At 37.8% G+C, this 25,566-nt stretch overlaps 1 protein-coding gene across 5 annotated transcripts in view; it reads left to right on the forward strand.

Moving 5' to 3' along the window:
- The window catches only part of NEK11 (NIMA related kinase 11), a 319,132-nt gene extending 294,913 nt beyond the window's left edge, over positions 1 to 24,219 (forward strand). For all 5 annotated transcript variants that reach the window (XM_081301665.1, XM_081301666.1, XM_081301667.1 and 2 more), the window contains one exon: positions 23,143 to 24,219. In XM_081301665.1, the coding sequence (XP_081157791.1) occupies positions 23,143 to 23,362 (220 nt within the window). In that variant the 3' untranslated portion in view covers positions 23,363 to 24,219. The remainder of the gene's footprint in view (positions 1 to 23,142) is intronic.
- Positions 24,220 to 25,566: the final 1,347 nt, after the last annotated feature.

Below are 25,566 nucleotides of genomic sequence, written 5' to 3' on the forward strand. Positions count from 1 at the left end.
AGTGATATTAACTTGGTGGTAGATCTCTAGGGGAAACATCTTCTTTCTTTATTCTTGTCATAGTTCAATTATGAACTGCACCTGCCTGTGAAAAGGAAAGGAAGTAGAAAATAAAGTTAACTCTAATTGTTGTGCTAAGGTTTGGCACCATTTATGTATTTCTTTCACAGATTTAAAAATAAGCCTCCTTCATGGATACATGCATGCATTTATCCTGAATCGATAACCAAACCTGGCTTTCTAAGACCCCCATTTTCCCCTGGTTGTTCAGAATAGAAAGATGGTTGTCTAGACTCTAAAAAAAGTTCCTGCTGCTTCCGAAAATATCTTCAAACAAAAGAGAAAACCTAACCGGGCTCAGTGGCACATACCTATAATCCCAGCAGCTCAAAAGGATGAGGCAGGAGGATTGCAAGTTCAAAACCAGCCTCAGCATCTTAGTGATGCTCTGAATGAATTATCAAGGCCCTGAACAACTTAGTGAGACCCTGTCTCTAAAAGAATATTTTTAAAGGGCTGGGGATATGTTCCAGTGGTTAAGTGCCCCTGGATTCAATCCCTGGTAAACCTCCCTCCAGAGAGACAGAGAGAGAGAGAGAGGAAGAAAACCCCCTACCTAAGCCTCCACAAATAACACTGTCTGTTCTCTCAATATTTCTTAGGTCAAGAAATTCTAAAATGAATATTTTAATTTGGTTGATTTTGAAATTGCCAATATTTGACTTTTTAACCTATAAAGTGACAATTCCATACAGTGAAAACCGTGATTTAATTCTTACTGTTTCCTCTCAACTGCCCATATATTAAACCTAATCAGAACTTTGTTTTATACAAAATGACTTCTGAAATACCTGCCCTAGATAGAATGAAAGGAAGAAAAAGTTATTAATATAGGCTTATGCCTATTTGACACTTCCTAGCCAAATCATCAGTAAAACAAGGTTGGAATACAGTATTTTCCAAATTGAAGAGTGAACTTATTTAAGAAAAAAGAGTTCTAGTCAAAGCAGAGTTAGAAGCAAGTGTGAGCAAGCAGACCCAGGGATCTACCAAACAAGCTTTAATTCATACTCTCCATCCCATGCTTGATTGGTGTCCTCGTAAGAACTAGAACTGTAACTTGAATAATACTTGACAATTGCTATAAATCAAGTAATATTAATTGATTATTTTTATGTTTTTTTAAATTTTTGATTAACAAATAGTAATTGTATTTATGGAGCATCATGTGACATTTCAGTACATGTATACAATGTGTAATGATCAGATCAGGGTAATTGGCATATCTGTCACTTCAGACATTTATCATTTCTCAAAACTGACTTTTAAAGCAAGTCTGTCCACCAGAGATGGAGAAGAGGGGAGGACAGAGAAAGAGAACAAACCTTCAGCCTGAATCTGATAGTTGTCCCTTTTCTGTTATTTTTAGACAAACTCATACTGTAATAAGGTAAACTTAGTACTTTAGCAGAAGGTTCTGGTGTGGGAAACCATGCCTATGAACTTAGGAAGCTGGCCTGATACTAGGGGAGCAAACTTGTTTGTAGCTTGAACTGCATTCTAGAGTCTTGCTATTCAAACTGGAATCAGGGCTCAAGGCAAGACTCTAGTTTTTTTCTCAAACTCTGATATGTATATGAATCACTTGGGATCTAGCTTAAAAGCAGAATCTGATTTAGTCAGTCTTTGGTTAGATCTGCATTTCTAACCATCTCACATGTGATGCAGTGGTACTGCATGATTATACTTTGGTGAGATTTTTTTTTTAGTAAAGCATCCTGATGATGGTCTTGGTTCATCTTTTCTAAATCACTAGTCTTATCCTAAAGATAAGAGGCTCTCACTCCCTATTAGTGACCTTGTTCTCACTTCACTGGACTCCACCTGTAAAATGGAGCTGTAGAATCCACTGAAGGTCAGAATTTTAGAGTTTCTCTCTAAAGGCACTTTGGAGATTATCTAATCCAGCTTTTTCCCTACACTCTCCATCATATCCATGCCTGAAAGCTCATGCCTGAGATTTTAACCGCTGAGTTTGAAGTTGTTATTCTGGTCCTATCCCATGAGTCCTGGTAAAGCTCTGCAGAATAAGAGCCTCTTGTAGATATTTTCAAATAAATGGAAGTAACTTTTTAAAAAATTGCTCAAAACCACTCAGCAAAACCCACCCTAATAAAGGATTTTCTCCTTTAGCTTTAGAAGGCAATTAAAAACCAGCATTTTTAGATGAAAGGATTTAGCAGTTTCCCTTCTGTTCCCCCCAACCCCCATACACACAGCAGGTGCTAAAGCACAGCTCAGTCTTGATTCATCCCCTTCTGTCAAGAGCAGGTGTCAGCCTCAATTATTGTTTTGCAAATTCATTTCAGTCCTTTAATGCAATTCATGAGAATGAGGTATTGATTCCCCAATCTCAGCTGCTTTTCTTAAGGCCCCTACCACACATTGGCCTTCCTGATCCCTCTCCCTCTCTTGCCCTTTCCCTCCCCACCACTTCCTGAATGCATGTCACATATCTGGCAAGTGTTCAATAATAAATCCATCTATAATCATCAGAAGGGAGGTGTAATAAAGTCATTTGGATGTGTTTGAGAAAGAAACTGGTGGAAATAATTTTTTATTTCCAGCAAAACATAACAAATCTGCTCTTTTGATCTTTGTAATACTGCTGTAGCACTCTTTTTAAAGTTCAACAGACCCTCCTCTTATGGGTGGCATTAGAGAAGATTGTGCTAAGTGAAGTTAGCCAATCCCAAAAAAACAAATGTCGAATGTTTTCTCTGATATAAGGAGGATGACTCAAAGTGGGGTAGGGAGGGAGAGCATGGGAGAAAAATTACCTCTAGATAGGGAAATAGGGGTGGGAGGGAAAGGGAGGAAGAAGGGGAATAGCTAGGATGGTGGAAGGAGACATCATCAGTATACAAAATACATGTATGAAGATGTGAATTTGGTATCAACATACCTTACATATAAACAGAGATATGATAAATGGTGGTATAAAGGTGTATTAAGAATTGTATGCAAAAAAAAACACAAAGAGAGCTCATGAATAATGGCATAATTTGGCGTGAACATACTTTATATACAGAATTACAAAAAATTGTGCTATGAATGGATAATTATGAATGTAATGCACTCCACTATTGTCATGTATGTAAGAAATTTTAAAAAAGAAAGTCTCTAGCCAGTAGATTTCACAACATGTAAGGGTGAGTATGATTTATTGTGCAAACCAAGTTGCTTTTGAGAATGGAATGGCAGCCACTGGTGACACTGCTCCCACATCAGGCATGCCTGGGACTGTCTCAAGTTGACTGCGACACATGGCCATTCTATTTACAGGCAGTTTGTGATGTGAGTCTGATACAGTGACAGTTTGGCACTGACAGTGAATCTGTCCAAGGAAAAATGCACTAAACTGAATTAGATTAAACTCAATTTCTGAATGCAGCAGGGATAGCTGGGGATTAATAGCCAATGGAGGGAGTGGGGAGGGGTCAGCAGATGGAAAACTACTAAGAGGAATTTAGTTAGGTGTCAAAGGTGGGAAATTTCTTGCCAAGCTGAACTCAGCTGGAGAAGGTCTGCCCAGAAAAGGGCTCAGAAAGGAGGAACCTGATTAAAGTATTGTGGAGGAGGAAGTTCTTGACAAATATCAGCAAAAGACAGCAGCTTTTTCAATGGTCTCTATAGGAAGGAAACCCTGTAGTTTCTAGTCATAAGAACTCATCCTTGCTCTGAAAAATTTTTCCAAACTTTTTTGCTCTAATTTGTTTTCCTTTGTGATTTCATTTTCCCTTGGAATTTCAATTATTTTTGTTGTATTTGATTAGAAAACTTATTTTATCTTTTGATCTTTGCCTCTAGTTCAGTAAAGCTGGGCTGAAATTAACTTGAAAAATAAAAATATGGTTTGAATTGATCAAGGGGAGCACATTTGTGATTCAGCCAGGAACGACTTCATGGAGTGAGCCTCATTTCACAGTATGTTGTTTAGTGGAGCTTAGGGAACAGAAGGAAAAACAAGAGGGTTTTCTTTTAGCTCATAGTGGAGGCTCCTGTAAGGGATCACCTGCCTTCTGTAGCCCACTGGGCCACCCCTTCTCCACTCTTGAGCACTGTTTTCCTTGTCAATAAAATGAAGGTGTTCCATTAGGTGGTCTCTTTGGGGGATTTTAAAAAATTCTGTAATTCTGATTTTTAAAATTACCCTATTCTACTCTGGACTGTGCTTCCTTATTATAAAATATCCATCTTGAGGTCATTTTAAAGGATTGAACATGGGTGATGATAATATTAGTCTGAAAATAATGACAAAATAATGAAAAGCTCAGTGTTCTATATTGTGTGTGTGTGTGTGTGTATATGTGTGTGTATGCGTATGTGTGTAGAGGTTGAGATACAATACATCCAAGGAGATGTGTGCAAGAATGTTCACAAAAGCCTTAATAGTAAAAATGTGTGCAGTGGATTGGGAGGTTGAGGTAGGGTGGAAACAATCTGAAATATATTTCAACAGGATGATGAATATAGAAATGATGATGGAATGGCACACCATGGAAATCAAGCTACAAAATCAAAGGAAATAAATTACCAACAATTTTGAGAAAAAAGGACAAGAAAAGATTAAAGTGATATCATTTACTTAGAGTATAGAAATACACAAAACACTGTTTATTTCTAAGGGACCTACATATGTGTGTGTGTGTATGTGTGTATGTGTATGTATAGGTCCCTTAGAAATATATAGAGACCTACATTTTTATATATATAATAAACAAATTTTTTAAATACTTGGTAGTGATAAGCATTAGACTCAGGATGGTGGTTAATTCTGAGGTTTGGGAGGGGAATATGATTTGGAGGGGGAATTAATGAAGCTGCAGCTGTATATGCTAATGCTTAATCTTTTTCTTTTAACTGGGAGTTAGATATGTAAATATTTGTTATGTTGTACTTTATACCTTTTTGCATGTCTTAAAATATTTTATGACATCCTATGATAAAATTACAAAAAGTCATTGTGCACATTTGTTTGTAGATTACAAACAGGCTCAGTGAATCACCATAAATCTGCAGTAGCAAAGGCTAATGTAGATTTAAAATCTTGCTTACCTGCCCCATGATTTCAACATATCAAATAATGAAATAAGCAAAAAACTTTCAGTACTTACATTACTTACATTACTGAAAGAGCTACTGGTCAGATATCAGTTTGTTGAGTTGTAACTACCTACATGTATGATTGCTATTATTAATTTACTTTACAATATATACTATTTTGAGAAAGATTTATGAAAATATGTGAGTAGTTGGATATAAAATGGATATTGGGTGTCAAATTGATAAATGAGCAATTTACTCTGCAAATAAGCACAAACTCAGCTCTGAGCTTTCAGGTGGTCTAAACAAGAGAAGAAACCCTGTGAGTTACAGAAATCAGCTCAGTGGGAGAGTTGGGTTTTTCTTGGCTCTAAAATTGGGGGAAGAATTAATCACAAGGATCTGTATGTGAAGGGCACTGTGGCATTTTGAGTGGTGCTTCTGTAAATTTGCTCTTGGTGGTGATTCTTTGTTATCCATCCATTTTGTATAGCACATGGGTCATAACAATCCATCATGTCAACCCTCCAAGGGCTTCACATTGCACCCCTACCTCGGCCTCCAAAGTCCCTGTCCCTGCATGACCATCTCACCTCATCTCTTACCATTCTTTTCTTGATTAGGTTCCAACCACCCAAGTCATCTTCCTTTCCATTCAGAGCCCATAGGATGTGGTCTTTCTTCTACCCACAATTGGGAATGTTCTTCTAGAAGATCCTGACAAGAATGACTCATCTTCATCATCCATGTCTCCACTCCCATCCCAACCCTGAAGCATATCTTCTTAATCACAGGGACAAAAAGCCTCCCCTCCTTGAATACCTGCTACCACCCCTAGGCCCCAGGCAAGAGGGTTGCTCTGGGCCCTGTGCCATAGAGGGTATCACTGTTGGCATCCTCCAACCATCTGCCTCCCTGTTTCAGTCACTTTATTCACTTTGGCCAATAGATCTGACAAGAATAATTTTAGAAGAAGGAAAGTTTATTTGGGGCTCATGGTTTCAGAGGTCTCACTCCATTGCTCTATGCCCCCCTAGGTAGGGCAGAAAAAGGCAGAAGGCCATGACAGAGGAAAGCAATTCAGGAAGCAGAGAGCACTTAAACTCCCCAGGGTCAAAATATATACCCCAAAGACACCCCCCCTCAAAGATTGACCTCCTGCAGCCACACCCAACTCAATTTGTTGTGTTGTAACTACCTATGTGTATGATTGCTATTATTAATTACTTACAATGTATACTATCTACAATCACTACCCAGTTAATTCCTATCAGTGGATAAATGCACTGATTATGTTAAAGTTCTCATAACCCAATCATTTTATCTCTAACTTTTTTGCATTGTCTCACTCATGAGCTTTTGGGGGGGACACCTGACATCTAAACCATAACACTTCCCCTGGAACAAGGAGTGCATGGGCCAAGAGGGCTTGCATAGTCAGAACCTGGGTCTCCTCTTCTTGGTCATGCCCCATGCACTGTGGTTTAAAAGTATCATCTCCAAAATTCACATTAAAATTTTACCCCCATTGTGGTAGTATGAAGAGGTAGGGCTTTGGAGGAGGTGATTAAGTCATGCGGGTGCCACCCTCATAAGTGACTTACTACTCATAAAAAGTGACTTCAGAGATAGCTTACCCTTTTATACCTCTCTGCCTTCTGCCATGTGAGGACACAGCATTCTTCTCCTCTTGAGGATACAAAACATTATCCTAGAAGCAGAGAGGGAAACCCTCACCACACACCATCATCTAGATTTTGAGATTCCCAGCCTTTGGAATAGTTAGAAAATAATTTTTTTTAAATTTTTTAAATACCAGCACAGGTAGACTAAGACACCCTGCTTACTTAGGACTCTGCAATTTTCTGCCCAAATGCTCCCAAATCCATTTTCAGCATCTGTGAGCCTCTGCTTGGAGTCCTTCCTCCCACAGGCTGTCTGTGCTGTCAGTTTACAGGTCCCTAAGCTCATAGCCATTTGCAGAAGATACGGATGGATCTGGAACATAGGGGCTGGGGCATCATGTGTATGGGCAAGAACTTCCTCACAATAGGAAATGAAGCCAGGTTGGGAAGAGAAGGGGGCAGGCCAAAAGCTAGGGGTCAGTGCCCAGAGGCTGGCTTGCCTGACTCTGTCCCAACTCTGCCACATTTGAATGCAGAACTCTGAGGAGTCTGAAAATCTTGAATGGAAACCTAGGCTTCCAGGTATTTATTTATTTATTTATTTTTAGAGAGAGAGGGAGAGAGAGAGAATTTTTAAATATTTATTTATTTATTTATTTTTAGTTTTCGACGGACACAACATCTTTGTTGGTATGTGGTGCTGAGGATCGAACCCGGGCCACACGCATGCCAGGCGAGCGCGCTACCGCTTGAGCCACGTCCCCAGCCCCAGCTTCCAGTTATTTTAAAGTTGATTTATCATACTAACAGGGTAGATTATATTTTATATAATAGTTTGTTAGCTTGACTCACAACTTGTAGTTATTTAAACATATGCAAGCCTCCATTTGGACCCTTGCTGCATCCCGTGAATGCCAGAAACAGCCCTTGCTTCCTCTGTATTACAGTCAGCCAAGAAGATGGAGGAGATGAAGGAGTTTGTTCAAATCCTAGAGTCCAGCAGAAAAGGGGTGTGTGCCAAATCCCTAGAAATATCTTTTGGCTTCTACTCTTTTTTTTTTTTTTTTTTTTTTTTTTTTTTTTTTTTTGGTGGTGCTGGAGTTCCAACCTGGGGACTTGTGCATGCAAGGCAAGCACTCTACCAATGAGCTATCTCCCCTGCCCCTGTGCTTCTACTCTTGATCAGAGTTCCAGACTCTCTCTTCTCAGTAGTACTGCTCTCTTTGCTTTCCCTGATTTATGTTCTTTGCAGCATTGGAAAAAAATCTGAAATGATCTTATTGGTTTACTTGTTTAGTGTGAACTCTCAGAGGTCAGAGGTGTGTGGCTGTATCCCCAGTACTTGACACATACTAAATGCTCAATAAAATTTTGCTGAATGGATGATTTAGGGCTATTTTGTGCCAGGATGGTACAGAGTACAAAAATGACTAAGAAACATGCTAATTGTGCAAGGAGCTTCAAGTCTAGTGCAGAGAAGTCCTGAAAAAACTTGGCTTTGCTTTTAGTTTTACATCCCTCAAGTCTTTAATTAATCTGGAAACAGCAATAGATATGTCACTATTATTGGGGAATTCTAGGCAGAGAAAAAGTGTGCACGTTAAATAAGCTTCAGGGGAAGGAAAGAAACTCCTGTCATTTTTTTTTAAAGGATGGATAGAGATGAGGGAACTTTGAAATTTATGGCCCATCAGAACTGAGGGAACTGAAGAGAACTGTTTGTTGTTTCTAGGAAGGGGGACAGGTTAAGCATTTTCTGCTGTTAAGCTAAAATACTGTTAAGAACAGAAGGATCTGGTCTTTTCTGCTGCTACCCTTGGCCTTATTTAATGCACCAGCAGACTGTCAGCATGGCCACCCCCCTCCAAGAGGTGAGGCCTCTGGAGTCGCCCTTCTTGGTGACCTCACATAGGTGGCAGAGCAGCCTGGGGCTTCCAGAAGCTTTAGCAGACTTCAATTGCTCCTCAGATGGCCTGGGTGTGCAAAGTGTGAGAGAAGACAGACAAAAGCATAGTTCCTTCCACATAGAATTTTTTTTTAAATAAGACATGTTTCTTCCTACTCAGATAAATATCAGAGGTAATTTTTATCCAAAGATGATTGTATGGTCTCCATAGAGCCAGTCTACTTGAAGCAGGGATGAAAATATCATAAGAAGTACCAAAAACTACTCTTTGGAGAAAGTTTATCTTTAGAAACAACAACTAAAAACCTTAAAATTGAGCTGATATTTCCAGATTAGGTTATAAATTTTACTATGCACTAATCTTACAATAGATAGTAGGGACATATATATTTTTAAATGAAATTACCTTATGTCCTTCCTATTTGACTTTCAAGACATTTATTCATTCATTTATTATTAACTATGTGTCAAGAACTTTACTAGGCAGTAAAGAAAAAAAGTGAAAATATCCCTTGCCTTCATGGACCTTACATTCTAGTGGATTATCATAGAATATGGTCAAAACATAAAATATGAGGGAAAAGCAAACCATGCTAGAAAGTAACAAATACTAAAAAGAAAATGCAAAAGCAGAGAAGGTGGATAAGCTACACAACATGGGGGTAAAAGCTACAGTTTTTGAGAGTGGTCAGAGTATATCTCTCTGAGAAGATCTGAAAGAGATGAAGGAGAAACACTTGTGGATACCTGAAGAAAGAGCAGTCTAAGTCAGAAGGAGCCACAGGTATGAGAGCCCTGGGGTAGAATGTGCCTGGTATGTTAAAGGAAGAGCAAGGAGCCAGGGCAGCTGGGATGGAGTGAATGGAGAGAGAGAGAGGAGATAGGTTTGGAGATGTCTGACTAAAGATTGTTCAGGATATTATAGACCATATCAAAAAGGACCTTGATTTTACTCTGAGTGAGATGGGGAGCACAATTATTTTGGGAAAAGGAGTGAAGATCACTCTGACTGTGGACTTGGAGATAGACTAGAAGCAGGGAACCACCTAAGAGGCTACTAGCAGTCAGGTGAGAGATCATGGTAGTTGGACCAGAGTTGTACTAGAAATGGTGAGAAGCATTGAGATCCTGGAGAGGAGCTGAGAGGACTTACTAACTTAACTGATTATGAGACTAACAGTATCAGAGAAAGACAGCAATCAAGGATGACTCAGTTTGTTCTGAGCAACTGGAAGGCAGGAGATGGCAAACAAAGTGGGGAAGGCTGAAACTTTAGGATATTTTGGAGGAAAGATTAGAAATTCAGTTGGATATAATAAGCACAAGATACCAGACATCCAAACAGAGATATTAAGAGGGTAATTGATATGAGTCTGGATGGGGTTCAGGGGAAAAAGGAGAAATTCATGTTTGAGAATCAATAGCTTATGGGAGGCACTTAAAGCCTTCAGACTAAATGTGGACACAGGACAGAAGAGATCTAGCATTTGAGCCCTGGACACCCACATGAAAAGATTAAGTAGACATGGAAGGAATCAGCATAGTAAAATCATAAAATCAGCTTTGGAAAATTGTTTAATGGTCTTGTTGAGGCATCTGTTGTCATTGTTGCTGTTTTTTTTCTGTTCTTCAGGAGTTAGCTAATTACTATTAAAAGCTTAGAGACTTGCTTATCAATGACAGACAATATTTGAACATAAGGTTCATCACTGTGAAATCTTGCATCTTTTTCAATTTTGCACTACCATTTTAGTGAAGTCAATTTGCATTGCACTTGCACTTTGTGTTCACCTCTTTACAGAACCCATGAGAAACAGCACTCTTAGAGTGATGGAGAGAAATAGAAGCTAGTGTCTGTGGAAAGCCATCTTTTGGGGTAGAATAGTTCTATACACATCCATGTTATTAATAAATCCTTTCATGTTCTAATGCCCCAGAAAAACCTTGTAAATTTGAAAACTTGTTTTTTAATTTTAGTTGATAAAGACCATCTATATACACATTACATTATTAACAATATATCACAATTATGAATGATTCATAGATATTATAGATGAACTGGGAGTTTATTCCAGAAATTAATGGCTTAATTTGATGGTGGAAGATAGTGACTGGCCTGGAAAGGTGAGTGACCAAGTCACATAGCCAGCTTAGAGCAAAGCTTGAACAAGAACCAATTTTTGCTCCCCATATAGTGCCATTTATGGTTGTTACTTACTATCTGTGCCTCAGTTTCCTTAACTGTAAAATACGGGTTCTATTGCATACTCATGAGTCTATAAAAATAAATTAAAAGGTAGATAAAAAGTACTTAGCATAAAAGTTTTTAAGAAAATACCAAATTCTTGCAAGGATATGAAGGAACTGGAACTCATCCAGTGCTGATTGCAATGTAAAATGGAACAGCCTCTTTGAAAGACAGTTGGGTGATGTTTTAGAAAGTTAAATATACAATTACCATACAACCCAATAATTGTTATCCTCAGTATTTATCCAAGTGAAATGAAAATATATGAACATACAAGACTTATATATGAATATATATGGCAACTTTATTCATAGTCTTCCAAAACTGGAAACAACCCAAATGTTGTCCAACTGTGAATGGATAAACAAATTGTGGTACAACTATACATAACAATATATAGCAATAACAAGGAATGAACTGTGATAAACACACAGCTTGAATAAATCTCAGAGAAATCATGCCAAGTAAAAAAAGCCAGTTCTCAAAAAGCTACTGCTGTAGTTTGGTTGAGTGTTCTTCAAAGGACCGTTATATAAAGGTTTGGTTCCAAACATGATGGTATTAGGAAGTGTTATGGACCTTTAGGATGCTGGGCCTTATGAGAACTTATGGGAAGTCCTTAGATCTTTGGTGCTGTGCCTTTCTCTCTCTCTCCCTCTTCCTCTCTCCCTCTATGCCTCTCTCCCTCTCCCCTCTTTCTCTCTCCCCCACCCCACGGACTCAAGGTGTGACCACCTGCTCTGACATGCATTGGCCCCATGATGTGCTGCTTCCCTAGAGGCCCCAAACCAATGGGGCCACCTAATTTTGAACTTGAGACTTTATAACTATGAGCCAAAGTAAACCTGTCTTTACGTTATAAGTCAGGTATTTCATATAGTTATGGAAAGTTGACTTATACAGACATTCTAAATAATTACATTTATATGATATTCTGGGAAAAAAGGAATGGAAGACAGATCAGTATCATCAAGGGGAAAGGAAATGAATTAACTTTAAAAGAGTTCAAGGGAATTTAGTGGGCTGGATAAAGAATAGAACGTTCTCTATCTCAGAACTGAACACTCAAAGGGGAAAATGTTACATGTAATTTTATCTCAAATTTAAATACACACACACATACACACTTTTTTTTTCACAAAAACATAGCAAAACAAAAAGTCCCTTTTACTTAAAAACCCTTAAGAGCATCAGGTATCCTTTCCTTTTACCGTTCTTTTCCAGAGTAATAACAGTTCATCTGATCACAAGTAATTTAAAAGACTTTCTTTCTTCTGATATTTTAAGAAAGAGTAAAATTTTTGGCTTACAGAATGTCTAGTTTGAGGCATTTGAATAATTGATTTCTTCTATTCTTTCAACAAATATTTAAAGATCACCTCTAAGCCAAGAATATCTTCCCAAGCTCTCACCCATAATTACAATCTGAACATTTGGAGCTGAAAGAAGTCTAAGTTGCCAATGAAGTAACTAAGGCTCTGAACGTGGCACATCCAGAAAGTCAGTGGCAGAATCCCAGCCAGCACATAGAGTTTCTGATGGGTTTCAGTTTCCTTCCACCATGCTCAGCTCTGTAGCCCCTGAACCTTATACTCAGAAACAAATAGATACTTTGAGAAGCAATCCATTTTGCCCTGAGTGTGCCCTTCGGTGGTGGTATTCATGCAATGTGACAGGGTGTGCAGGGAACTATTTGGGTCAGGACATGTTTTCTTGAGCTGGAATCTTACCTCCCAAACAGCTTCCTTTCCTGAAGAGAAGTCCTATTCCTTACAGACAACAGGTATAGAGCTGTACGGAAGAATCACTAGTTAACTGCAGGAATGCAACAAGATCCTACTCTTCTTACTACTAGGGCTTTTGTTTTTGTGAACCCAGTTCAAGGGAGAAACTTGAACTAGTATACACGGAGCACTCTAAGAATACCCCAAGATAACAGGAAGTTCAATTCCTAAAATTGCCTTTTAGGCTTATATCTAAATAGAGATTGATAGATAGATAAGAGGGGATAACCTAAGGGTAAAAGTTGGAAAAATCTTAGGGGCTCATGCAACACAAATTGAGGGACATTTCTACTAAACAACTGTATTTTAACTTTCAAGAGTCAAGATCATTAAAGGAGACTAAAGAGACATGACAAGGAAATGTGACTCATGATTATTCTGGAGGCTTCTGCTAAAAGGCAGTGTTATAGGATAACTGGGGAAAGTGCATGTTTCCACATGCAGGATAAGAGTATTAGATGAGAATAATGTATCAATGTCAATTATCTGGTTTTAATGGTTGTTCTTAGTTATGTAGTGAGTTTCTTTTTTTTTTTTTTAGATTTTTCCAGAAGTTTATATTCTTAACAATAAAGTTTTTTTTAAAGTTCACTAATTATTATATAGTTGTATATATTTAAGGACTATAGTGTAATAATTTGATATACATATACTGTAATGATCAAATTAAAGTAGCTGATATTTCAATTTCCTAAAACATTTAAAAACCTTTTTTGGTAGACATTTAATAATTGTACATACTTGCGGGGTACAGTGTGATATTTTAATGCAGATTTAATAAGATAAAGATAAATAATTAAAGGGCACACAGGTTACTCAATAATTAATTGATGGGGCAAAGCAGGCATGGGAAGATATAAGTGAAGAAATTTGGAAAAGGAAACACTGGACTTAGGGGATGTTAATGGAGGGAGAAAGAGCTCCCTTGGAGTTTCATGGAGCTAAGAAAGCTTGGGAACCAGCCAAACACATAGTCAGGATTTGCCCCAGGCTATGCAAGCTTTGGAATCTTTGGAAACCTTCCTCCAGGTCTCCTATGTTCAGGTACATTATGCAGCCCAAAGATTCCTGGCCTGAAAGTATAGAACCCAGGATCTGGGCTCCTATTTGTCTCCAACTGCTTGTTCAACCTTGGGCAAAGCACTTAACCTATAAATGAAGCATTTGGACTAAAATTATATGTATATAATATTATACGTATATATATATATATATACATATATATGTATATATATATATATACATATATATATGTATATATATATATATATATATATACACACACACACACACATAAATACACATCTTTTGTATATATTTACACACACATACATTTTTTTCCTTTCTGCTTTTTTTTTTTTAACCAGGGATTGAACTCAGGGGCACTTAACCACAGAGCGCCACATCCCCAGTCCTTTTTAATAATTTATTTAGAGACAGGGTCTCACTGAGTTGCTAAGCAGCTAAGTTGCTGAGACTTGGCTTAGAACTCGTGATCCTCCTGCTTTCAGCCTCCTGAGCAACTTGGGATTACAGGCATGGGCTACTACACCTGGCCTAAAATGATATTTAAGAGTTCCTAAAAAAATTAAAGATTTTTATTCTTGATTAAAATTTTTTTAATTAAAAAATTAAAAGAGGAAATAAATAGATGAGAAAAAAATGAAAAAGTTAGCTCTTTTTACCTGAGAGACCCAGTTAACTAAAGGGATCATCCCTTGCCCCATCCCCAACCCCAGTCCTCTCTCTGAGGAAACTTAGACTTCCTTTTATAACTTGAACTGCACAGAGAACACTGTCCTCACTTCTCAAATCATACCAGCAGCAAGAGTCCTCTTAAATAGAATCTTGTGTATTATGAATCCCCAAATATTTAAATATTCAAATATATTTGCAGAATACTACATGTGTGTTCCCAGTGTAAGAATCAATCTACACCACGGCATTGCAGTGTGGGGGCACCTCTCACTGTCTTGTTAGCCTGAAATGAGTTTGTTTATGGCATGACCAATTTCTTCTTTGACCCTTTAATTTATTTAAAAATATTTTAAAATTTATTCACACGTGTAAATGTTTAGTCTATATTTTTATTAAATATTTTTAACAATTGTATTTCATGTGTTGAGACAGAGAAGAATGTGTGTTCCTAGTTGTTGGTGTGGGGTTGGCTCTATGTATATTAAGTTCAGCTTATTTAGTATGTTACTCAGATATTCTAAGCACTACTAATATTTTTGAATGCTTCACCTATCAATAACTGAGCAAGGCATATTGAAATTCTATATTATGAAGATGTATCTGATAGTTTCTCTCTGTGAGCTTTACATATTTTGATTCTATGTTATTAGATATATACTAGCTTAAAATTTTGATTTCTTCCTTGTGAATTGAACTGTTGCATTATGTAATAACTTTCTTTATCCCTAATAATGTTTTCTTTAAATTTTTTTTTAAATTTAAAATCTACTTGTCTCATATTAGTATGGCTCCCCCACATTTCTTTTGGCTATTATTTACCTGATAGTTTTTTTTTATTTCAATTTTTTCATGACCTTATGTTTTAGGTGTGTCTTTTATAAACAGCACCCAGTTCAATTTTGTTATTTAGTCAGTGAGTCTAATCCATCTTCATTTATTGTGATTATATAATAGAGGGAATTTAGGTCACAAATAAAAGAATCCTTTCTGGAATGGTTGGCTTTAACAAGATACCAAACCAACACATGAACTCAAGAACCTGCCCAGGGTAGACAGAGCAGAAGGGATGCACCATGGACAGAAAAGTTCCTTAAAGTCACATGCCCCAATCTGCGCATGGTGCGTGCTACTAAACATCAACTAGCACAGTTGTCTGACTCTGTGGAGAGAGCCATTCTGTCTTCACCCAGCTGATTCATACAAAGCCATTTAAAAGACTAGAGGAGGAGAGAAAGGGTATGAAGTCATCCTCAATGAAGATCCCTGATGCTTGTTAGTCCGGGATGGTTGTTGAAATGGCAGTGTTAAAGGGACATTGCACTGCACCAATACTTTCCTGCAGTGACTCATACATATTTCATGCTCAAGGATTTCACATAGTACATAGAATCATTTTCAGAGTTTTCTTAAACTATGTGTGAAGAATAATCTATGTGTTCTCTTTATGCTCTCTGCTAAACTTTCATGATTATTTCTATTTAATTACATGTTTTTACTATTACTACTGTGCTACTCACCACCTTGTGTTTTTATGCTTTCCAAATTCATCTACAGAAAATTTTAAAAATATTTTAAATATTCCTTAACCAAGGATGAAACTATAAAATTGAGGTTTCCAGTTAAATGTAAATAATAGTGCTGTGCCACTCACTATGGGGAAAGCAACATTAATGTCCATAATAATAAAGCAATAGCTATTGAGTGGTGGCAAGTTCTCTGTTGTGTGTGTGTGTGTGTGTGTGTGTGTGTGTAAATCCCCTTAAAAATGAAAAACCTCAAGCTCAGGTTAAATGTGTTCGTTTGTTTCTTCTAATAATAAAATACTGGAGACAAGGAAACTTACAAACAAAAATTTATTGCTCACAGTTCTGGAGGCTGGGAGTTTAAGATCAAGGCACCAGCAGATTCAGTGTCTGGTGGGACCTTTTCCTCATAGATGTCACCATCTGTGTCCTCATATGGTGGAAGGGCCAGATACACCTTGCAATTTCTTTTATAGAGTAAGCCCATTCATTCCAGAGTCCTCAGGACTTAATCACTATTCCAAAAGCTTCACCTCTTAAGCCTATCACACTGGGAATTTAGTTTTAGCAAATGAATTTGGGGGAGATACTAACATTCAGATTATAGTATTAAGTAACTGGGCCAAGATCACATAGCCAATGTAGGGCAGAGCAAAGATTCAACCTCAGTCTCCTTAATCCAAATTCCATATCACGCTGATGAAAAGAATAAGCCGTGGAGTGAAACTATTCAAATTCTCATTCCACCACTTCAGACTGTGGCAGTGGAAAAGTTATTTACCCTCTTTGTATCTCAATTTTCTCATCTAAAAATGAGAATATCAATAATATCTATTCACAGGGTTATGCAGATTTAATGGATGATATGAGGAGGTAAATTGGTATAAGCCCTGGCATTTAGAGAAAGTTCAAAAAACTGTTAGTTGTTACAGTTGCAAAGGGCACTTTCTTGGACTCCCTTATCATCAATAGGTGACATGACTACAGATGCTCCTTGACCTATAGTGGGGTTATGTCCTGATAAACCTATACTAAGTTAAAAATATCTCGAGTCAAAAATGTGTTTAATACCTGACATGCCCAATGTCCTAACTTACCCTAGTCTACTTAAACACTCAGAATACTCTTATTAGCCTACAAAATTATGCAAAATCATCTAATATAAAGCTCACTATTATAATCAAGTGTTTATATCTTGTATAATTTATTGAACACCCATATCCAAAAACCACTGGCAATGTAGCACACTGCAGAGTATAAATTGATTACTTTCATGAGTACATAACTAACTGGGAGATGCAGCTCATTGCTGCTGCCCAACATCACAAGAGAAATTATATTGCCTATCATTAACATAGGAAATAAAAATTCAAAATTCGAAGTACAGTTTCAACTGTACACATATCATTTTGAATCATCATAAAATGAAAAAAAAATCACAAATACTAAGTCAAATACTAAGCCTTCTTTAAGCATCACGTTCATGTGCTTCTCACCTTCATCTGTCTGTGTCCTATTTACCTGCCAAACTGATTCACAGATTTCCTAGTGCTTCCACTGTTGATTCCCTCCTGGATTCATCAGAAAAGTCTGAATGAGGCACAGACTACCTATTATGGACAGTAGATCCATGTATCAGTCCATGATGGATTAAAAATTTAAAAGAAAAACTGTTTCTTCATCAGTTTGTGGAACACAAGAAGTCTGGCTAATCCCTATGAGATTAATGTGAGAAATAAAGGTATAGAAAGTTAAGTATATCAAGATATCATGGGGGCTAAGGATGTATTTTAGTGGTAGAGCACTTGCCTAGCATGTGAAGGATGCTAGGTTCCATCCCCAGCACTGCAGGAAAAAAAAAATTATCACCTGGTGCCTGTAATCCCAGCAGCTCAGGAGACCAAGGCAGGAGGATGGCATATTCAAAGCCAGCTTCAGCAAAAGCAAGGTGCTAAGCAACTCAGTGATACCCTGACTCTAAATAAAATACAAAATCAGGCTGGGGATATGGCTAAGTGGTCAAGTGCCCCTGAGTTCAATCTCTGATATCCCCACTGAAAAATCATCATGTTGTACATCTTAAAAATATACTAGGTTTAAAAAGAAATATGGATGATGGATATAATTTGGTGGTAGAATGCCTATCTACCATGTATGAGACCCTGGGTTTGGTCCCCAGGACCATAAAAAAAAAAGAAAAAGAAAGACAACATAAATAAGTAAAAAGATATGAAATTTTAAAAAATAGAATAACTGATCCAGCTAAACCACTTTTTGGTATTTATCTTAAACAATTAAAGTCAGCACACTATAGCAATACATACATACCCATGTTTATAGCCAAATTTCACAATTCACAATAGCCAAACTATGGAACCAACCTAAGTATCCATCAATGGATAAATTAATAAAGAAAATGTGGTATATATACACAACAGAGTTTTATTCAGCCATCAAGAAGAATGAAATTATTCCATTTTCAGGAAAATGGATAAAACTTGAGAACATTATGTAAAGTGAAATAAACCAAACTAAGAAAGTCAAAATTCGTATGTTTTATCTGATATGTTGAAGACAGAAAAGAAAGGGGAGAAGGAAATTTCTGAAAATTGAAGAGAGATCAATAGAGTAAAAGGAACACACTAGAGGGGAAGAAGTGGGGGGAAGGAAAATACTGGGGAACAACATTGGCCAAATTATATTGCTTATACTGTGTGCATGCACAAATATGTAACAATGAGTCCCCACCATTATGTACAATTATAACACATCAGTAAAAATATGGAAAAAAGAATAACTTGACTTACAAAATTGGATAGATACTAGTGTCATTTAAGCTAGGAAATATCATAAAACCAGCATATATTTTAGAGGGAGAGATGAAGTAATTAAGACCCTTTTTTAGCCCTGCTGAAATCACATGAGATACCTATTAGACTAGCAACTGGGGACAAAAAGTGGGCAATTAGTTCACAAGCCTGGAGTTCTAAGTGAAAAGCAGGGTGGAGGCACAGGACACATATCAGACAAAACATATCAGATAAAATTCTCAGCATATGAACAATGATAATCTGGGACTAGGTAGGAGGGAGTTTTCTCTTAGGCATCCTGAAAACAGAGGACAAAGGGTGTCTGAGACTAAGCCTAGGGGTACTACTAAATGTAGAGATCCAGGATAGGAGGAAGAGGAGTCAGCAGAGGAGGTTATAAGAAAGCAACCAATGTGACAGGAGAAAATCCTGGCGATATCACCAAAGGAAACAGAAGAGAAATGGGGAGGAATGTGAAGGTTAAGGGAGGTTTTTTTATTTGGAATAGGTTACAGTGGTCTCTTGACAAGAATGATCCATAGAGGTAGAAAGAGATGATGAGAGAAAGAAAGAAGATAACTGCTCCAGGGAAAGTCACAGAGATGGTGACAGAGGCCAGGATCCAGAGCTCTCAGGTAGGTTGAGTCTCTGATAGAAGCAGGAATAATCCCTCCATTAGGGACAGGAGAGGAAACCAAGTATATGGTCACTGCAGTTTGGCTGCTGAGAAGATAAGGGAATATTTATGTGGTCACTTCTATTTTCTCAGGGAGATATGAGATGAAGTCATTCAGTGAGAACAAAGGTGAGGGCTGAGCAAGCTTAAGAATAATGCAGAAGGTATGAAATAGTCATTTTGGATAAGAACAAAGGGATACTAGGGAAGTATAGTAGGATCACTGGGAAGTACCAAGCACCATTGTGAATTGTGCTCATCAACTTAAATGAGACTTGTTGGCACAACTGAATACTTTTCTCCAGAAATATTTTGTTGGGTACAGTCATGGGTCCATGTATGATTATATTTTACCATTAGGACTTTTCCAGGCAAAAATGAGGGTATAAGATCGTCAAGCAACCATTAAATTTAAGTGGGGGAAGGTGGGAAGTGTGGGTATAAAGGGAAGGAGTGGCTGTTATCATGGTGGTAGGGTCAAAGGACTGAAGGCCACTCTGAAGTAAAAAGTGGCTGGAATAAGTATGGTTGGAGGGTATAGAGAAATAATCAGAGAGTAAAAAGATAAAAATCCCAGGCCATGTGTCATTCAGGCTGATGAATTCAAGGGTCTCATCCTGAGAAAGGGCAACCGAGCTAGGTAGAGGAAATGGTCATTGGGTGTCAGGTAGTCCAAAACTAGAGAGACCAGGAACACTGAGGTCAAGAGTGGTGATGGGAGTAGGAGGTGGGAGGAAGACAGCAGGCTCCTTGCTGAAGTTACTAGTGAATGAGAGGGGCAGGGCCAGGTCTGATAAGTGTCAGCAAAATCCAAAATTTGTTTGGATTTCTGGTATGTCTGAGGTGACTAGGGATGTCAGGAATGTTGGGATCAGTCCTGAAAGTTTCATGATAGAAGTAAAACATTCAAACTGGATAACAGCAAGTCCAAGGGCTGCTGGTCTTCTCAGCACTTGGAGTTCTGAGATCTGCATTTGAGTATACACTCTACCACCCAAACAATAAAAACTCATGAAATAAAATCTCTAATGCCTTCAATGCTGTTGTCAACATCCATCTTTGCTGGTTAGCATTGATGCTTTAACATTTTCGAAGAGAAAAAAAAAAGACATTTTCTTTTTACCAAATCCACTGAATGAATAGAGAAATATTTCTTTAAGGTTAAAGTCATAAAAATGTTTATACATTTTGATGTAATAATTTCATTCCCACAAAATTTTTACTTTGTTTGTTTGTTTTTTGAGACAGATGTCACTTTGTCCCAGGTCAGTCTTGAACTCTCAGTCTCCCAGGTCTCTGGATTACAGATGTGTGCTGCTGTGACCAGCCCACATTCTTTTAATCAAGCACAACATATATACAGAAACCATAAATATAAATATGAATTTACAGAGTGAATATAGCCATGTAAAACACTCCTAAAAATCTGATGCCAAAAAATATTCACTTAAATGAATAATCTATAAGCCCCATATATTCACACACTGTTATAGTGAAAGGGTAGAAAAAAACTAAATATTTAATGTAGAAATAATTAGGTAAATGTTCACACATTAACTCGGTAGAACATTATGGAGCCATTAAAAATGAATTTTTATAGTTTGAAGACTGTACAAAAAACTCACCAACTTGAATGCCACCGAGTTAGGCCTCAGATCTCCATCTGTAAAATAGGGATTAAAAAGAATGTCTCCCTTCATAAATCCATTATGAAGATTACATGAGATTGGAAAGGTAAAGTGGGTAGAAAATGGCTGATGAGTAATTATTAAAGGAGTTCTTCTCCTTCCCCCATTTTTTACTTTACTTTTTTATATGTGACAGCAGAATGCATTACAATTCATATCACACATATAGAGCACACATTTTCATATCTCTGGTTGTACACAAAGTAGAGTCACACCATTTATGTCTTCATACAGGTACTTAGGGTAATGATGTCCATCTCATTCCACTGTCTTTCCTACCCCCATGCTCCCTACCCTCCCATCCCTCCCCTTTGCCCTACCTAGAGTTCAACTAATCTTCCCATGCCCTCCCCCAACCACGTTATGAATCAGCATCCTTAAATCAGAGAAAACATTCGGCATTTGTTTTTTTGGGATTGGCTAACTTTACTTAGCATTATATTCTTCAGCCCCCTCCATTTACCTGCAAATGCCATAATTTTATTCTCTTTTAATGCTGAATAATATTCCATTGTGTATATACACCACAATTTCTTTATTCATTAATCTACTGAAGGGCATCTAGGTTGGTTCCACAGTATAGCTATTGTGAATTGTGCTGCTATAAACATTGATGTGGCTGTGTCACTGTAGTATGCTTTTTGGGTATAGTACAAGGAAAGGGATAGCTGGGTCAAATGGTGGTTCCATTCACAGCTTTCCAAGAAATCTCCATACTGCTTTCCACATTGGCTGCACCAGTTTGCAGTCCCACCAACAGTGTATGAGTGTACCTTTTTCCCCACATCCTCACCAACACTTATTATTGTTTGTCTTCCTATTAGCTGCCTTCTAACTAGAGTGAGATAAAATCTTAGAGTAGTTTAATTTGCATTTCTCTAATTGCTAGAGATGTTGAACATTTTCTCATATATTTGTTGATGGATTGTATATCATCTTCTGAGAAGTGTCCATTCAATCCTCGGCCCATTTATTGATTGGGTTATTTGTTATTGGTGTTAAGATTTTGAGTTATTTATATATCCTAGAGATTAGTGTTCTATCTGATGGAGATCTGGGCCAACTTTTTCTTCTATTAGATGCAGTGTCTCTGGTTTGGTTCCCAGGTCCTTGATCCACTTTGAGTTAAGTTTTTTACATGGTGAGAGGGGTTTAATTTCATTTTGTTGCATATGGATTTCCAGTGTTCCTGGCACTATTTGTTGAAGAGGCTATCTTTTCTCCAATGTATGTTTTTTGGTGCTTTCGTCCAATACAAGATAACTGTAATTATGTGGGTTAGTCTCTGTGTCTTCTATTCTGTACTATTGGCCTTCCAGTCTGTTTTGATGCCAATACCATGCTGTTTTTGTTACTGTTGCTCTGTAGTATAGTTTAAGGTCTGGTATAGCGATGCCACCTGCTTCACTCTTCTTGCTAAGGATTGCTTTAGCTACTCTGGGTCTCTTATATTCCAGATGAATTTCATGGCTGCTTTTTCTATTTCTATGAGGAATGTCATTGGGATTTTGATTGGAATTGCATTAAGTTTGTACAGTGCTTTTGGTAGTATGGTTATATTGCCTATCCAAGAACAAGGCATTTCTTTCCCTCTTCTAAGGTCTTCTTTAATTTCTGCCTTTAGCATTCTGTAGTTTTCATGTTTGTTGATTCCCAAGTTTTTTTGTTGTTGTTGTTTTTTGTTTTTTGAGGCTGTTGTAAATGGGGTAGTTTTCCTTTCAGAGGAATTATCATTGATACTTAGCATTATATTCTAATATAAAAGAATTTAAAACTAGCTCATACATTTTGTGTGTTTGTGTGTGTGTTTAGATACACACATGAAGGCAAAAATTTACCTAAATTATCTACTGCTATATACACAATTCCTGGAAGTGTACTTGGAACATAACGGACATTCAAGGATTCTTTATTGAATAGTTTTGAATGTTTAGGGTGACATTGTATCTTACTTTTCTTTTTTCTAAATCCCAGGATGACGATGTTATTTATATAATCAATAATTTCAAAACCACATTTTTTTGCAGGCCATCTCCATGGATAACTCTTTATAATAATTTCTATTTTTTTTTTGGCAGATTGGCCATGCAGAAGCTGGGAACACAAGTATTTGAGGAGGTCTACAATTACCTCAAGAGAGCAAGGCATCGGAATGCCAGTGAAACAGAGATCCGGGAGTGTCTCGAAAAAGTGGTCCCTCGGGCCAGTGACTGCTTTGAAGTTGACCAGCTTCTCTATTTTGAGGAACAGTTACTGACCACAATGAGGAAAGAACCCACTCTCCAGGACCCTCACTAAGGAACCATGACAAACAAGCAGAAGTTCAAGTAGACAAATTTCTGTGAAAATCCATGAACTCTATAAGCTGGACTTTATTATGGGAAATGAGCACATAACTGGAGCTCCCGTCTTTAACTTCCATTCTTTAATGACTCGTTTAGGAGTAGTGAGCATGGCTGCCTGTTCTTGGAGTCATGGGCCATATATGTTGTCTGATTTCTGTCCTGAGATAAGCTTACAGATCAGTCTTGGCATCCTGTAAAGGATTTCCCTCATGCGTGCCTCAAGGCTCCCAATAGGGTTGGATTGTCCCAATGATGGCTAAGGAGAAGCCAGCTGCTCTTTGCCATCTCTAGTTGGAGGACAGAGCTCAGGCCTGGCTGCCTTTAGTCTCAATGAACTGTGACCAGCTTGCTTGGGAGAGCTGTTGGAACTGGCCTCTCTGACAAGCTGGGCTGCCAAGGAGTCAGACTGGGCTTTCTCTCCCCAATTATTATTTTTTATTATTTACTGTTGCTTGATTTTATATATATCTCACCTTCCTTTTCACCTTTTTTTCTCCTGATACTGGTGATTCTAGCCTTCTTGCTATTTCCCCAACATGTTTTAGCTTTGGGGCCCAAATTCCCTTACCCCTGTATTTCCCTTTTTTCACGAGGGTCTCTTCTCAGATGACAGCTCCTCAGAAAGTTTTCTTTGCTCTCCCACCTTGTTTTCTCTTCATTTTGCTGAGCACCTGTTTTTGGTCCATGTTTCCCTTACATGACCAGCAAGCAAGATGTACATGAGTACAAAAACCTGGATTAAAATACAAAAAGCAATTCCCTTCTGGTATTTGTTCCCCAGACTCGCCTGTGGAGAACTGAAGATTTCTATTCATAATAAATATATATTCCATTGTTACAAAATCACCTATTTTATCTTTTCCTTATGTAAAAGTATCTTGTTAAATGTGACGCTACTTTTTCAAATAATAGTTATTACTTAGTAGAAAGGAGAAAAGAAAACACATGTGGGCTTTTTTTGGTGGGTGGTGGGAACTGGGGATTGAACTCAGGGGCACTCAACCACTGGACCACATCCCCAGTCCTATTTTGTATTTTGTTTAGAGACAGGGTCTCACTGAGTTGCTGAACACTTCACCACTGATGAGGCTGGCTTTGAACTCGAAATCCTCCTGCCTCAGCCTCCTGAGCTGCTGGGATTACTGGTGCAAGCCACCAACGGTGTCAATAGGAAAGAGACCTCACCCCAAGAAGAGCACTCGGGAGCCTCTTTGGCATTTCATGACCAAATGGATTGCAGGTAGGTCTCGAACAAGGGGGACAACAGTAGGATTTAAGTTAATAAAAAGTTTCTGGGGGCTGGGGATGTGGCTCAAGTGGTAGCGCGCTTGCCTGGCATGCGTGCGGCCCGGGTTCGATCCTCAGCACCACATACAAACAAAGATGCTGTGTCCACCGAGAACTAAAAAATAAATATTAAAAAATTCTCTCTCTCTCTCTCTCTCTCTCTCTCTCTCTCTCTCTCTCTCTCTCTCTTTCTCTCCCCCCCCCACTCTCTCTAAAAAAAAAAAAAAAAAAAAAAAGTTTCTGAGTTTTTCTGCTGATGGTTTTTACAACATTAGAGCAGAAGAAGGCTTTGTACAAGTTGCTGGGTCTGACAAGGAAATTATCAGAAATTTCAGTCTCTACCATCTTCCACAAACAGATTAACATGCTCAGATAATAATGCTCTGCATTTTAAAATCTGTTTCTAAGGAGACAGGAACAAACAAAATATCTTACCCTTCAGAGATTTGTGTTGTATACCACAACACATCAGGCTTATAAGAAATATCATTCAGGATAATCATTTCTCATAAGAGAAGCTTACTTAAGTTTATCCTTCCTTTGGTTTACTGAAATGGCAGTTGAGAGCAAAACTTAACATGACTTGAAGAAAATATCTCCTTATCATTACTACTGGGAAAATTCTTTCTCTTTTAGCTATACTCAGTCTTAATTTGGGGCCACTTCAATGTGGGAATTAATAACTAAATCAAAGAAATAGGAAGTTGCTTAGCATGAAACAGATAAAGGTATCAGGGGATAGCCTTGCTGCTTTATTAAAGAAAATGCGCGCGCGCGCACACACACACTTTTCACAAACTCCAATTGACCCTTCTGCTTTCTATTTATGCAGAGGAAATGCCACTAGCTATTTTGGGTGATTCAGAGATA

The sequence above is a fragment of the Spermophilus citellus genome, assembly GCF_964194105.1.
Source record: "Spermophilus citellus genome assembly, chromosome: 7".
Classification (NCBI taxonomy): domain Eukaryota; kingdom Metazoa; phylum Chordata; class Mammalia; order Rodentia; family Sciuridae; genus Spermophilus; species Spermophilus citellus.